This window comes from Lynx canadensis, chromosome A1, assembly GCF_007474595.2.
Source record: "Lynx canadensis isolate LIC74 chromosome A1, mLynCan4.pri.v2, whole genome shotgun sequence".
Lineage (NCBI taxonomy): Eukaryota > Metazoa > Chordata > Mammalia > Carnivora > Felidae > Lynx > Lynx canadensis.
Genome location: NC_044303.2, coordinates 23,032,419 through 23,049,563, shown reverse-complemented (window position 1 = coordinate 23,049,563; position 17,145 = coordinate 23,032,419). Strand labels below are relative to the sequence as shown.

Sequence of the window (17,145 nt, the reverse complement as noted above, 5' to 3'; positions counted from 1 at the left end):
AACGAAAGAAGGATGAAGAGAGTGAGGGAAAGAAAACCTATAAATTAGAAAAAGACCTATGAGACAATAACCAATAGCAATGAAAGACCTTATATGGATCCCAACTCATACAAATTATAATTCTCATACAAATCTTAAATTCTTTAAGGGTGAATATGATTTTTGCAAAAAGTCAAATACCAATAAGTAGAGGATAATCCGCCTGAGAAATTATATACAAATTATAAAAGAAAAAAAAATGAAAAACTTGAGACAAGGGAATTTGAATGAATGGGTAGATAATGATTATAAAGAATTATTAATTTTACTAGGTATGACAATGGTATAGGGGCTAATTAAAATAATCCTTGCCTTTTAAAGACAAGTATTAAAATACTTAAGGAAAATATTGTAGGTACTTCTAAAAATTTTTTTTAACATTTCTTTATTTTTGAGACAGAGCATGAGTGGGGGAGGGGCAGAGAGAGAGAGGGAGACACAAAATCTGAAGCAGGCTCCAGGCTCTGAACTGTCAGCACAGAGCCCAATGCGGGGCTTGAACTCACAAACTGTGAGATCATGACCTGAGCAGAAGTTGGATGCTTAACTGACTGAGCCATCCAGGCACCCCTACTGTAGATACTTTAAAGGCTTCAATTCCATACAAGATATTAACATGCATTGACACTAAAAAAGTTTTTTAAAAAAGTTTTGTCAATCACTTAACTTATACAAAGTTAATTCTCTTTCTTTTTTTAAGTATTACAATTATCCAATAAAGCTAGCTAGAAATTCTTCAGAATACAACATACCCGGACAGCTTGTTCCTTTTTAATGCCTTCTACAATATCAATAGGTTCTTTAACTATGGCCTCAGGAGTCTCAGCAGCAACATCTTCAATGTTGACACCACCTTGAGAACTTCCTATTAATACAGGACCCTAGCAAGAGGGGAAACAGCCAAAACATCTAGATTTTATTTTTGGACCCATCAATAAAATTTTAAAACCTATTTATGCACACTATCAGATTTATGTATCTATCACTCCCCACTCCTATCTTCAAACTTCCTTGAGAATTTATCCTTACATCTCCTGCACAATACTCCTTTATAAATGTTCAACTGAAATAATGGAAAAGAAGCGAAAAAGTAGAGGAAGACAAGAGCTCACCTGTGAGACAAAAAGATTAAAAATATACACAAAACTTATACCAAATTAAGTTAATATAAATATGTACATATAAAATATAACCTACAAATTTTTCCTAAGAACTGAAGGACAACTATTGTTTAAAGGACATTTTTAAAAATCACTTAAAAAGATACTGATATTTTTAAAAAGTCTAATAAATAAAAGTCAATTTTGTAAGCTCTAGACCTACTGCAAGTCAGTAAAAATTACTTACCTTGAAACAATAGTTCTGACTATGATCATGAATAAAATAAAAATAATAAATAATTAACTTTTAAGTCTCTTAAAATCAATCAAGAAAAAAACCTTAAAGCAAAATAATCTAATAGATTTGTTAATTTATGCACAAAACTGGAAACATGCAAAAACAAGGAAATGGTAAAACTATATTACTGAAGATTATTTAAGGTATAGGAAAATGATCTCAGTAGTGTTATACAGGAAAAAATGATATAAAACTCTAGATTCTATTCTCAACTGTGTGAGTTTTTTTTTTCCTAGTAGATTTACATTTTGAGAGGTTTTATGTAAATCTTTTTTATTTATTTTTTTTTATTTTATTTTTTATTTTTAAAAATTTACATCCAAATTAGTTAGCATGTAGTGCAACAATGATTTCAGGAGTAGATTCCTTAGTTCCCCCTTACCCATTTAGCCCATCCGCCCCCCCCCACAACCCCTCCAGTAACCCTCAGTTTGTTCTCCATATTTATGAGTCTCTTCTGTTTTGTTCCCCTCCCTGTTTTTATATTATTTTTGTTTCCCTTCCTTTATGTTCATCTGTTTTGTATCTGAAAAGTCCTCATATGAGTGAAGTCATATGATTTTTGTCTTTCTCTAACTAATTTCACTTAGCGTAATACCCTCCAGTTCCATCCATGCAGTTGCAAATGGCATGATTTCATTCTTTTTGATTGCCAAGTAATACTCCATTGTATATATATATACCACATCTTCCTTATCCATTCATCCATCGAAGGACATTTGGGCTCTTTCCATACTTTGGCTATTGTTGATAGTGCTGCTATAAACATGGGGGTGCATGTGTCCTTTCAAAACAGCACACCTGTATCCCATGGATAAATGCCTAGTAGTGCAATTGCTAGATCGTAGGGTAGTTCTATTTTTAGTTTTTTGAGGAACCTCCATACTGTTTTCCAAAACTATGTGAAGTTTTTTAACATAAAGTATGTTTAAATGTGCAACCACTCACTAATCACACAAACTGCAAAAAAAGATGGGAAAACATTAAATGGTAAGACTTTTGTTACCCTATGTGTCACTATTCTCCCCCCTCAATTTTTTTTACAATGAACATAGTATTCTTAATCCAGGAGAAAAGAAAGCATGACTTTCATGGGGAAAAAAACAAAAGCAAAAGATTATTTTCACTTTTCTATCCCAGGAACTAGTGTGTTTCAGTAACAAACTCATTTCAAGATTTAAAGTAAAGGATTCATTCATATAAATGTATTCATTACTGTTTGGAGAACAAAATAGTCCTTCAAATCCTCAAAATAAGCAATAGCCAAAGGGTGGAAAAACCTACTACTTTTTATGGGAATTAACTGTTACTTAGGTGAAAAAAAATGATTTAAAAAATAGTACCAGCCTCCATGGAGAAAAACTGGGGGGCTGAGAAACAGGGGTGGGTGGAAGACTGATATTTCCTTGTACATCTTCGCACCCTTTAAATTTTACATTATGTGATTAGATTTCAATATGCATGTGTAATAAAGAATTTGGCTGGCCTTTATCCCCAATGTCTGAAAAGCACCTTTAAACCATCCAGTACAACTTAGAGTTTATGCTAATGAGGTGACTCATGGTAGGCCCAAGTTAATACAAAGGAGATGACTCAGGTAGGCAGAAGGCATGCAAAGGACAGAAAGGCAAACACTGTGATTAGAGGTTTGGAGCTTTGAGCCACATGATATCAGCCCAACCTTCTGGAAGGAAAGGGGTCCTGGAGTTTAAGCTCAACAAAGTGGTCAATGATTTAATCCACCATACCTATTTACTAAAGCACCCCCAAAAAACTGTGGACATCAGATTGACCAAGATGGTAGAACAGGAAGCCCTAGACTCGTTCTCCCACAGAAACACTAACTTAATATTATATGATCTGAATTTTTTATTCCTTTTTAGGAGAGTAAATCTCTTTATAGGAATGCCAGAAACCAGTTAGGAAACTGTAGTACCTTAGGTTCAACTGCAATGAAACAGGTTAAAAAAAAAAAAAAAAAGCCATTTCATTTCATCCAAGTCAGCCCCTCCCCTAGATTGATTGACACAGCTTAAGATCAAGAGAAATAGCCCAATGCTGTGCTTCTCCCTTGGGAAGGAAAAGGGAAAGTCGAATATGCATCCAACATTCTTGCTTTTCAGGGGACTACTGAAGGAACTGATTTCTGTCTTACCTAACTTAGAAAACTGACTGGGAAAAGCATATTGTAATTGCCTGTGAGAGCTCAGCAGTTAGGGCACCACCACAGAACATATAACACTGAAGAAAGAAGCCAACATAGCTCTCACAAATTGGGGAAAAGCAGCCAGCTCATGGATTTTTTTTTTAATAACTCAAGGAACTAGAAAAAGAACAAACTAAACCCGAAGTTAGCAGAAAGAGAGAAATAATAAAGATTAGAGCAGAAATAAATAAAAGAAAATAGAACAGAAATAACTAATAAAACTAAAATCTGGTTTGTTGAAGAGATCAACAAAATTTACAAACCCTTAGGTAAACTAAGAAAAGAAAAAACACAGTAACAAAAATTAGAAGTGAAAAAGAAGACATTACAAATGGATGCCACAGAAACAAAAAGGATAAGAGACTACTATGAATAATTACATGCCAACCAATTGGATAACCTAGAAGAAATGGATAAATTCCTAGACACACAAAATAGACCAAAAATGAGTACTGAAGAAAAAAAAAATCTGGATATATTACAAGGAGATTAAATGAGTAATTAAAAACTTCCCAACAAAGAAAAGCCCAGTACCAAATGACCTCACTAAAGAATTTCACCAAATATTTAAAGAACTAATAGCAATCCTTCTCAAATTTTTCCAAAAAATTAAAGAGGGAGGAACACTTCCAAATTCATTCAGCGAGGTCAGCATTGATACCAAAACCAGACAAAGATACCACAAGAAAACTACTAACCAACATCCCTGATGAATATTGATGCAAAAACTCTCAACAAAACACTAGTAACCAATTTCAGTAACACACTGACAGGATTATATATCATGAGCAAATGGGATTTATTCCTGGAAAGCAATGATGTTTCAACCTATAAAAATCAAAATAATTCACCACATTAACAGAATCAAATTCAAAAACCACATGATCATCTCCACTGATGCAGAAAAAGCATTTCAAAAACGTCAACATCCTTTTATAAAAACACTCAACAAACTAGGAATACAAAGAATTACCTCAACATAATAAAGGCCATATATAAACAACCCACAACCAACATAATCAATGGCAAACAACTAACTGAAAGCTGCCTTCTAAGATCAGGAAAAAGGCAAAGATGCTCATTCTTGTCACTTTATTCACTATGATATTTGGAAGTCTTGGCCAGAGCAATCAGGCAAGAAAAAGAAATAAAAGGTATCCAAACAGGGAAGGAAGAAGTAAAATTACCTCTGTTTACAATGTGGTCTTGGATACAGAAACTCTAAAGAACCTCCAAAAAAGTGTTTAAGAACTAATAAATGAGATCAGCAAAGTCACAGGATACAAAATCAATATACAAATATATCTTGCATGTCTATACACTAACAATGAACAATCTGAAAAGGAAATTAAGAAAACAATCCCGGGGCTCCTGGGTGGCTCAGTCAGTTGGGCATCCAACTTCGGCCCAGGTCATGATCTCACAGTTTGTGAGTTCGAGCCCTGCGTCGGGCTCTGTGCTGACAGCTCAGGGCATGGAGCCTGCTTCAGATTCTGTTCCTCCCCCTCTCTCTGCCCCTCACATGCTCATGCTCTGTCTCTTAATAATAAATAAACGTTAAAAAAAAATTTTTTTTTAAAGAAAATGATCCCATTTACAATAGCATCAAAAAGAATAAAATAGTATAAATTTAATCAGAAAGATAAAAGACTTGTACAAGGAAAACTGTATCACAGTGCTGAATGAAACTAAACAGGACACAATAAACAGAAAGACACTGACTGGAAGACTTAATATTATTAAAATGTTCAATACTACCCATGGCAATCTACAGATTAAATGCAATCCCTACTAGCACTTTCTCCCAATACGGTATTTTTCCATTGTCCCTTGTTTGAAAAAATAGAAAGAAAAAAAAAAAAAAAAAGAAAAAAAAGAAAGGAAAGAAACTTAAAATTCATATGAACTCTCTGAGGATCCTGAATAACCAAAATAATCTTGAAAAAGAAAAACAAAGCTGGAGCCTCATAATTCCCAGTTTCAAACACATAACAAAGCTATAGTAATCAAAACAGTATGGTTCTGGCATAAAGACAGACATATAAACCAATGAAACAGAAACACAGAAATAAATCCTCATATATAGTCAAACGGTCTCTGACAAATGTGCCACAGCTACACATGGGGAAAGGATAGTCTCTTCAACAATGGTGTTGGAGAAATTGAATATCCACGTGCAAATTAATGAAGATGATCCTTACTTTACACTATAAACAAAAATTAACTCAAAATGGATTAAAGACCAAAATGGAAGATCTAAAACAGCAAAACTCCTAGAAGAAAACAGGGGGAAGACTTCATGACATTAGATTTGGCAATAATTTCTTGGATAAGACATCAAATCACAAGCAATAAAATCAGAAAGAGACAAACTGGACTAAATCAAACTCAAAACTTCAACACTGTAAAAGAAACAATCAAGAGAGTGAAAAGGCAACCTACAGAGCGGGAGAATATCTGCAATCCATATGCACGATAAGAGATTAATATTCAGGATATATAAAGAACCACAATTCAATTACTAAAACCCAAACAATCCAATTTAAAAATGTGCAAAGGACTTGAATAGACATTTCTTCAGAGAAATGCAGATCTTCATCAGCTTATGGTAGCATAACAAAGTACAGTAAACTGGGTGATTTAAACAACAGGCATTTATTTCTCACAGTTCATGGTTCATACTCATACTAATCTCCTTATCAAATGGTTTTTCAGCCACATCCTTCATATTCTTTTCCAAATAGCTTTCTTAGTTTTTGGAGTTTAGGCAGGCTGAGAATTTTCCAAATCTTTAAATTCTGATATCTTTTTGCTTCGCTTAACAATCCCTTGTTCAATTTGTTTCTCTCTTCCCAAAGTTTACTGTAAGTAGTCAGAAGGAACCAAGCTGCTTCCTCAATACGATGCTTAAAAATCTCCTCAGCTAAACATTCATCCCTCCCAAGTTCTACCTTCCACAAAACGCTAGAACATAAACACAATTCAGCCAAGTTCTTTGCCACATTGTGAGAAGGATCACCTTTTTTCCATCATTCATCATTTCAGTCTGAGACCGCAAAAGAATGATCTTTCCATATCTATATCTACCCATATTTCTACCAACATTCTATTCGTGACTATTTATATATTCTCTAAGAAGATGGAGGTTTTCTCTACAGCTCTTTTCTTTCTGAGTCCTCACCAGAATCACCTTCAAAAGTCCCTCCACAATAACCCCAGCTTTTTCTACCACATACCTCAAGACTCTTTCAGTTTCCATCCATTACCCAGTTCCAAAGCCACTTCAGCATTTTTATCGATTTGTTATAGCAGCATTCCACCTCATAGTCGCAACATGACCTCACATAAACCTAATTACCAAAGGCTCACTTCCATATATCATCACATTAGGGCTTAGGGCTTCAAAATATGAATTGGGGTGGGGGGGATAAACAGTCAGTTCATAACAATATACAAATGGCCAACAAGTATATGAAAGGGTGCTCATTATCAGTCATCATTAAAGAAATGCAAATCAAAACCACAGTGAGATATTACTTCACACCCGTTAGAATAACTTCTGTCAAAAAAAAAAAAAAAAGCATTTAGTGAGGATGTGGAAAAATTGAACTCCTGTGCCCTGTTGGTAGAAATGTACAATAGTAGAACCACTGTGAAAAACAGTATCAAGGTTCCTCAAAAAATTAAACACCATATTACCATATGATCCAGCAATCCCACTTTGAGGTATATATCCAATGGAACTGAAAATGGTATCTCAATAGACATCTGCATACCTACATTAACTGCAACATTATTCACAATAGTCAGGACGAAGAAACCTGAATGTCCATCAAGAGATGAAAAATAAAGAAAATAAGAAAAACTATACATATGCACATACAATGGAATACATTCAGCCTTTAAAAAAATAGAAATCGTGAGGCACCTAGGTGTCTCAGTCAGTTAAGTATCCTGACTCTTGATTTCAGCTCTGGTCATGATATCAGCAGTTCATGGGACTGAGCCCCACATCAGGCTTGGCACTGACAGCATGAAGCCCACTTGGGATTCTCTCTCTCCTCTCTCTCTGCCCCTTCCCCACTCACACATGTACTCTTTTTTTTTTTTTAATTTTTTTTTTAATCTTTACTTATTTTTGAGAGAGAGACAGCATGTGAGCAGGAGAAGAGCAGAGAGAGAGGGAAATACAGAATCCGAAGCAGGATCCAGGCTCCGAGCTGTCAGCACAGAGCCTGACGTGAGGCTCGAACTCACAAACTGAGATCATGATCTGAGCCGAAGTCGGACACTCAACCGACTGAGCCACCCAGGTGCCCCACATGTGTACTCTTTCAAAATAAACTTGAAAAATATAAAAAATAAAAATAGATAAATAAAATTTTAAAAAGGAAATCCTGACACATGCTGCAACATGGATGAACCTTGAAGACATTACACTAAGTAAAATTAACAAGTCACAAAAAAGACAAATACTGCATGATTCCACTTACATGAGGTTTGACTATATCTACAACAGTCAAACTCTTAAAAACAGAAAGTAGATCTCTAGCCAGCTAGTGGGCATTAAGAGTAACCCAAGGAACCCAAAACTTGAGGCTGGTGTCTGAAGAGAACACAGGCATGTGGAGGACTATACCCTTAACCTGTGAGGTTTGGCCCAATTCTGGGTACTTGGTGTCAGAACTCACTACAACATATACAGCAGACAAATTTTTAATGAAAGAATTAATTGTGCCTTCTCAGCCTCAAGAAAAGTAGTAAGCTTAAGTAAAGAAAAATGTTTGAAATTATACTCTAATTTTTAGTTCTTCTATAAGCTTCAAATGAAAAGGTATTCTTCATATCCTCTCTAGCAAGGCTAGAGCTTTTACAAAGATCTAAAGTGGGAGGGGGGAGGCGACTCATTTATGAAGAGCTTGTTCAACTAATACCAAACTAACAGCATGCTACTGAAGTAGAATATAGGTAAATTTAACTATAGATAACCCTAAAATGTAATTTTTTTCAACAAAAGAGGTAGAAACCAACAAACATTTAAAATATTTGAACACTTTATTTTAGTTTTACTTTTCTTTAATATATACTGATAAGAGAAATAAAAAGCCACATAAAAGTCTGAGGGAAAAAGATAATATTAAATCCTCATTGAAGTAATGATTAGGTCTCCAAGAGTTAGCTGTAAGTTGGGGGGCGGCGGGGGGAAGGCTAAAAAAAAACCATATGAAATAATAACATAAAATAAAGTGAACAGCCCTTCTCTGTACTAATTCCCAACCAATTAGAAAGAAACCCCCAAACTGTAGACAGCTGGTCAGAAGAAAGCTTACAAAAGTAAATATAAATCAGTTAAAATAATGACTATAGTTTTGCATTTGGTCGTGACTGCTGAATGAATGTTGTTTGTTTAAGTGATTTGGTTTTAACTTTTAAATTTTAGTAATAAACGTTCAGAATAATTAAATTCTAGCAAATACCTGTAATTTCAAATAAATGAATAATGCTATTTTCTCCTTCTTAACCTAAATTCCTCTTCTCATTAGTACCACAAAAAAAAATTTGCCTTAAAATAGGTCTGAATTTTAAATAAGTCACTTAATAAAATAAAGACCTTTTTTAAAAACAATATAAGTATGGGAAATAAAATTTGGAATTCTTGTGGCACATTTTATATCTATTCCAAGGAAAGTAAAAACAACTTGACATAGTTAAATGTGCCATTCATTTACAGCAGATTCCAATATCTTACTAGAAAAATAAATGAAAATATTTTGCAAATGTGATTTGTTAAATTAGATTTGTCTCAGCCCAAAAGTACCCAACAGGCACTGGGTAAATGCTAAGAAATCTAATTTTTAACAAGTGCCAAAACAGAGGAGCTACTTAAATTGATTTTTTGGCATACCAAATCTGGTAAATATGATATATATCTGCCCAAGCTTCCTGATTTCACACATACTAAAGAAGACCAATAAAGCCTATGACTCACTCCTAAAAACAGATAAGGAACAAAATCAATATTTTATGATCAGTTGACTCCTATACACAGAATTTTAATTCAATCAAAAATGCTCTTCTCTTTTCAGTTTAAATAGCTGATTTTTTGTTATTTAATAGAGATTCCCCCAAGAGCTTGTCATAACCCAAAAAGTAACACCAGCCAACTCTTACACTGGTCTAACATGACAGCATCAAAGCACATCTGACCAAATGGTTTTATTGGTACTATCAAATTTTTAATCTGAATTATTACAACTATGTAATATAAATGAAAACATCTTTCTGAATGAGACTCAAATAATTCTCTAAAAATTCAAGTTCTTAAAATGAATTCAAATTTGGTTCTTTTCCCCAATGCTATATCTTTAATAAAATATAGTCAGTGTATTATATTTAGATCTTTAATAACACATATTCAGTTTGCTATATTTACTCCAATCAAAATGAGGTACTCTGAATGTGCAACGTTATAGGACTCCTATCTCTATAACAAAAAGTAAAAACAAAATAACAAAATGAAAGATGTTGATATAAAACATCAATGGAAAAGAAAATGTAATGAAAACAACTGAATTTATAAAAGTGTAATTTTTGTTAATGTGTAAAATATATTAGGTTATTGTCATGAGATTTCTAAAATAACTTACAAATCTAAATTCTACCATATAGAGAAACCTATAATGGTAAACATATTACTTACAAATAAAACAATGTCTTTTATCTTATATCCTGAGTGGGTTTTTACTACCATCTAGTGTTATACCTTAAGAAATACTTTCTTGTAAAAATTAAGTTATGAAAGACACTTTATAATATCACTCAAACATTACCAGAACATGTAATTAACTGTAAGAAAAAAAAATCACAGTATGGAAAATAGCTTTTTAAAAAGATGTTTTATATACAAAAACTAATTGCATTATTCTTAAAATTTTTGTTGTATTACTCATTGTGTGATTGTGTAATTTACATCAAATCCTTACTAGGACTTCCAAATACGTACTCAACTTGCCTGGAAAAACAAGGTATACAGCACAAAGATTCAGCCCATTTAGTGTAACTAATGTACTCAAAAAGCCAAATAATTAGAGTATAAAATGATTATCAATGCTCTCTCCATGGCAACGGGTCTATGAAAGGTCTTCTTCTTCCCCGGGTGCCTTAAATGCTAGCATTTTAGGTTCCATAAAGAGAGGAGAGCAGAGCTAGGGTTATGCTCCCTAGAATCATATTGTTTGCTAGTGAATGTCACCCTTCAACTTGCCAAATACCAAATCAGCTAGTGAAATAAACCCCAAACTGTAAAAAAACACCAAAAGGTTGAAAAAGAAGATGAAGCCATGGAAACACATTCTTTTAATGGGTTCAGAAACTGTCTTTATTAGATTTTACTCTGCTAGAAATTATTTTCTCAGTCTAGGGAATCTGGAGAGGAATCCGAGAGCATTTAAGTTGCTCTTAGCAAATTAACAATTTAGAAGTCCTGTGGATTCTATTTCAGCAAAGTTTTGCCTATAGCTTTTATTACCACAATATTATATATTAAATTTTATGGCATTAACCATGCTTTTTTTTTAATGACACAAAAATAAAAATTGTGCTCATGACACATACAAATAGATTATGGATACCTTTTTTAATCCTTCCCATAGAAATAGCAAAAATCAACTTTTGAAACTGAATGTAATAAAATCATCCTAAAGTATCATGTCTACAATTACTCACTTGAAATGACCTTTCCATGGTTATTGCAAAGTAGTATTCTCTCCGGGGATATCTTCGCTCACAAACCAACACTTGATTGCATATTCTGCCCTTTTCTCCCGTTTGCTTGGTAAACAACTTCTTCCCAATCATTTGTGAGGAAACAGCTTTTGCTTCTTCCGGACTGAAATAAGAAAAAGAACTCAAATTCTTTTCCCCTCCAACTGAGGAAAACAAAAGCACATGACAGCCAAAATTTTATCTCATTTAATATTTAAATTTCAGCATTTTCATCAGTTCAATAATAAGGGGCAATTTTTACAATATATCTTTTTCTTTAATAATGATTTTGCTTTAAAAAACATGACTTACGAGAAAACTATCTTCACTCCTCCTTTGAGGCCACTCTCAAATGTTCCTTTTCCTCTACCACCAGCTAAAACCTGTGCCTTTATCACAACATCTTTTGAACCTAGAAGAAAAACACTTCTGTTAGATAAGCAGCACGTAACAGCATTCAAGACAGTATTTTGTTATTAAGCATACATATTAAGTGATATTATCAAATGTAGTAGTCTCATTTACCCACAGTGTCAAAAAATGAAGTATTCCACATGTATAAATTTTCTAGATTAGAACATTAAAACATCCATCATCTAAAGATCCACAACTTAAACTAGCCACTCATATGACACCATTCCTTAAAGTACACTGAAAATAATTTTCCTTTTCTATAACACTTTAAGTATCCAGTGCTTTGGAAGATATTAAAAGTACAAAATTGAGACTCAAATGTCTTCCCAACATTTCCTTCCCTTTCTATTCACATGTAAAATTGCTATTCTGTGAACATTTGAGTTAAAAATGCTACTTCGTGCAGAAATACACCATGACTTAAGGGGTGAGTGCCAATATTGATACCACACTGTTCCTCTAACAGAGAGACCTATTAATATACACATTCTTGAGCTATACTATTATGAGGAGTATTATCAGGAATTAAATTATATTTATCAAAAGATTCAGGGGTGTTATGTTTATAACATTAAAAAAATAAATAATCTTTTAAATAAATACTGTGAATTTTTCTTAACAGGTAGATTGATTTCTCTTCTATCTTCCTCTTTCTAAAGTGCTGAAGAAAATCAGCAAACCAGCTGTTCAGCCTAGGTACCACACTCATCATTCATGATCCAGAGCTATAGCTTTTGGAGGGGCATTCTGAGTCTCCCTCAGAATGAGGGAGAATTTCAGAACCTGCTCATTTTCCCTCTTACAGCATTTTGCCTATACTAGCAGTGAAACACTAGTATTACATTATGGCAAAATAAGCCTTGAGGTCAGGGTTAGGGACACTTTTATCCTTATTCCTTATAAGCCCAAAGCAGTCTCTGGGATATAACTACCAATCCATGCCCACACCATGCAGAATGAGAGGGGACTCCCACCTAATCAGATAAAGCAACCAAATCAAAGAGGTAACAAATGCAGTTTGTGATAAAACCAGTAAGAAATGACTTAAAGTTTACACTTAAACTATTACAAAAGAATATTTAGAAAATTAATGATGTAAATGAGTGTACATTTAGAAGCCAGAAGATGGCTCTTTGAGTCAGTCAAGGCAGTATTTAAAAGAACCCTCTTTCTCACACTCCATATCCATTCAGTCAGGAAATCATACTGATTCTATCTTCAAAATTTATCCAGAATCTTGACCACTCCTCATCACCTCATTTGGATCCTGGTCCCAGCCACCATTATATCTCACCTACATTACCCTTGTCCCTGACAGAGCATTCTCAAAGCAGCAAAGTGAGCACATCACTCCTCTATTTAAAACCTTGCAATGTCCTTTTTACTCAGAGTAAAATTCACACTCCTTACAATGGCCTAAAGGCCCTATAGAATCTCCCAGTACTCTTCCTATAACCTCCTCATTGCTCACTCCACTCCAGCAACACTAGTCTCTGCTGTTTCCAGGCATGTTCCTGCCTACAGGACTTGGCTCTAATGCTCCTGCCACCTGGAATATTGGTCATCCAAGTACAAGAATCCCCTGTTTTTCAAAAGTTCGCATTACATCACTTTGCTTTTACAAAAGACCTACATCAGTATGTTTTCACTAACCAAAAGAAATCCGAAAATGATTTTCACTTCTATAAGAACGTTCAGTGCTTGTTTTGCAGAGCCATTACAGAGGCAGCATGCACCCCGAACAGCAAGAGTGGCCCCACCAAGCTCCTTACCCAGGAACTAAATTCAGTGCCTCAGCATCAAGCCACCATAGCTTTGAACTGTGTCTCTGAGCGTCTGTGCTTTATCGACTTATTTTGTGCATCTCTGTTAGCAAGATGTGTTCTAAGGAATCAGAAAAGCCTAGGAGGGGTCATCTGTTGGGTCTGGGAATGCTTGAAAACATTTCCATATAAATTGTTGGTAGGTGCTCTTTTGCTTTATGCCATTTTGGCTTATAAAATGTTTCACAAGAATGCTCTACTTTCAGATACAAGAAGATACCTATATCCACTTGAGAAAGGTCCTCATTCCCTTCAAGTTTTTCTTCTTACATACCATTGTCCATGATGCTTACCCTGATCACTCTACTTGATACTACGAACTGCCTACCTGTGACCAATCCCCCTTACCCTGTCCTTTTTTTTCCCCATAGAATTCATCACCTTCAAACATAATACATAATTTCCTCATGTTTATCATTTATTGTTTTGCTCGCCCACTAGAATATAGACCAGAAGGGCAAAATCTTGATTGTGGTTATTGATGTTCTCAAGCTACTGGGCGGGTTCCTAGCATATATTTTCTGAGTGTTGAATAAAAGAACATTTAAAGATGGAATAAATTTGGGGCGCCTGGGTGGCTCAGTCAGTTAAGCATCCAACTTCAGCTCAGGTTCATGATCTCACAGTTCATGAGTTCAAGCCCTGCATGGGGCTCTCGGTTGTCAGCACAGAGCCTGTTTCTGATCCTCTCTCTCTCTCTCTCTCTCTGCTCCTCCCCCAACTGTGCTCATACTCTCTCAAAAATAAACAAAAAAAAAAAAAAAATGGGACGAATTCGTAAAAAATCTACATTTTCCACTGCTCTTTAAAAAACTCAAAACTGGGGGTGCCTTGGTGGCTCAGTCAGTTAAGTGACTGACTTTGGCTCAGGTCATGATCTCACAATTTTTGAGTTCAAGCCCCATATCAGGCTCTGTGCTGACAGCTCAGAGTCTAGAGCCTGCTTCAGATTCTATGTCTCCTTCTCTCTCTCTGCCCCTCCCCTGCTTGTGCTCTGTCTCTCATAAAATGAATAAACATTAAAAAATAAAAAAATAAAAAACTGAGAACTGGAAATACTGGGCCCTGCAACTAAAGCTGATTAGAAGTGCCTTGTTTACACAGATAGACCCTTTTCTATCTGCCATAGCCCCCAAGATAGACCCTTTTCTATCTGCCACAGTCCCCACCATCCCCAAGTGAAAACAATTTAATATTAGATAAAAAACTAGAGAAAACTTAAGAAATTTCCTTAAAACTAACAATAATTTTCCTACGGGAAGACAACAGGTAGCCTCAGGGACAAAGGCAAATTACAGAGTTCATGCCCAAACTAAAAGAAGCAGCCACTAGTCATTTTACCTTTTTCTGGTTACCTGCCAAGTCCTGGTTTTCTGGTACTTTAGAAATATTCATTTATATCCAAAGAGGATAAATGTAATCCCAACAGTGTAAATATCATGTAAAAATGGTCAAGAGTTAAACTGATGCTTTGCTGGGCTAAATTCAAATATTCACACATTAAACTGAGGATTTAAAATATTGACCTATTTGAGTAGTAAAGCTCTACTTTTTCAAAAATATTTTATAAGACAGAAGACTCTTCCCCCAAGTGCCAACTTCCTTTCTTCCTTGGGGGAAGAGCCCTCTGTCTTATAAAATTTATAAGAATATAAAGTCCTTAAGGGCAGAGATGATTCTTTAAAAGTTCCTTCTATAAAAGCCTTTCACAACAAAAGAAAAGCCAAAAAAAGTTAATGAATACAGTTTCATCAATTATCAAGAGAAGGAGAAGGATTACAAGAGACATCTGAGGACAATTGATTGAAACAAGATTTTATTCAATTCCATTAATTCATTTAAAAATTACATCTATATACCAGTTACTGTGCTGGAGTTGTAGACACAACAATGATCAAAAGGGACCTACCCTGCCCTTAGAGAGCTTACAGTCTTTATTTTATTAGATTTGGCCCTTTGCTCTATCTAGTCAGACAAGAGCTTTTATGGATTCCAAGATTTATTTAAAATATATTCACTATCCCTGCTAGCTTCAGTTATTCACAAACATTTTAAGCATTCTTCTATATAGTCATCCAATAAAACACTAGGAAGAAGAAAAAAGAAGGCAAAGCGCTATTGTCTGCCATTAGAAGTTTCCCTCCAGGCTGGCATTCATCAATTGGCAACCTTTGTACATGTTTATTCAACTAGACAGAAATTCCATCTTAATTATACTAGAATCCTAAACACTAGGACTAAGACATGGAGTGACTGAATAAAGTAAAAAACAAGACTCATGCATGCTGCAAGAGACTCACTTTTAGATGGAAGCAAACAGAGTGAAAGTGAAAAGATGAAAAAAGATATTCCACACAAACAGAAACCAAAAGAAAGCCAGAGTAGCTATACTTATTTCAGACAAAATCAACTTCGTAACAAAGACTATAATAAGAGACAAGAGTGTTAAATAATGATAGAGGCGTCAATCCAACAAGATGATATATCATTTGTAAACATTTATGCACCCAACATAGAAGCACCTAAATATATAAAGCAAATCTTAACAGACCAAAGGGGGAAAGAGACAGTAATAGAATAGTAGTAGGGGACTTTAACACTCACTTACATCAATGGATAGATCATCCAGACAGAAAATCAAAAAGCAAACATAGGCCTTAAATAACAAATTCAATCATGGTCTAAATATATATATAACATATATATATACATACATATTTAAATATATATGAATATATATATTGAATGACATCCCATCCAAAATCAACAATATATATTTTTCTCAAGTGCATATGGTACATACTCCAGGACAGATGATATGATAAATCACAAAACAAGTCTTAATAATTTAAGAGGACTGAAATCATATCAAGCATCTTTTCCAAACACAGTGGTATGAAACTAGAAACCAATTAAAGAAAGAAAACTGAAAAATTCACAAATACGTGGAGATTAAACAACATGCTACCAATGGGTCAAAGAAAAAAATCAAAAAAGAAATTAAAAAATATATTGAGACAAACAAAATGGAAATACGCCAAAATTTATGGGATGCAGAAAGAGCAGTTTGAATTCACAGTAATAAATGCCTATTTTAAGAAACAAGAAAAGTCTCAAACAAATTAACTATGCACCTCAAGGAACTAAGAAAGAACAAAGCCCAAAGTTAGTAGAAGGAAGGAAATAACGAGGTTAGAACAGAAATAAAAGAAAAACAATGGAAAAGATCAATGAAAATAAGAGCTGCTTCTTGAAAATGACAAACTTTCAGCTAGGCTCACCAAAAAAAGAAAAAAGAGTGGACTCAAATAAAATCAGACAAAAAGATATTACAACTGATAACTCAGAAATGCAAAACATAAGAGACTATTATGAGCAATTAATGACAACGAACTGGACAACCAAGAAGAAATGAATTCCTAAAAACATACGACCTACCAAGACTAGATCATGAACAAACAGAAAATCTGAACAGATTACTGGTAAGGATATTGAATCAGT

General features: G+C 34.4%; 1 protein-coding gene across 2 annotated transcripts in view; it reads right to left on the bottom strand.

Annotated features, from left to right (window-relative positions):
- SUCLA2 (succinate-CoA ligase ADP-forming subunit beta) overlaps positions 1-17,145 on the bottom strand; it is a 44,150-nt gene that overhangs the window by 15,283 nt on the left and 11,722 nt on the right. For both annotated transcript variants that reach the window (XM_030310683.1, XM_032595396.1), the window contains exons 3-5: positions 11,720-11,819; positions 11,369-11,531; positions 792-920 (exon numbers count right to left, since the gene is read on the bottom strand). In XM_030310683.1, coding sequence (XP_030166543.1) covers positions 792-920; positions 11,369-11,531; positions 11,720-11,819 — 392 coding nt within the window. The remainder of the gene's footprint in view (positions 1-791; positions 921-11,368; positions 11,532-11,719; positions 11,820-17,145) is intronic.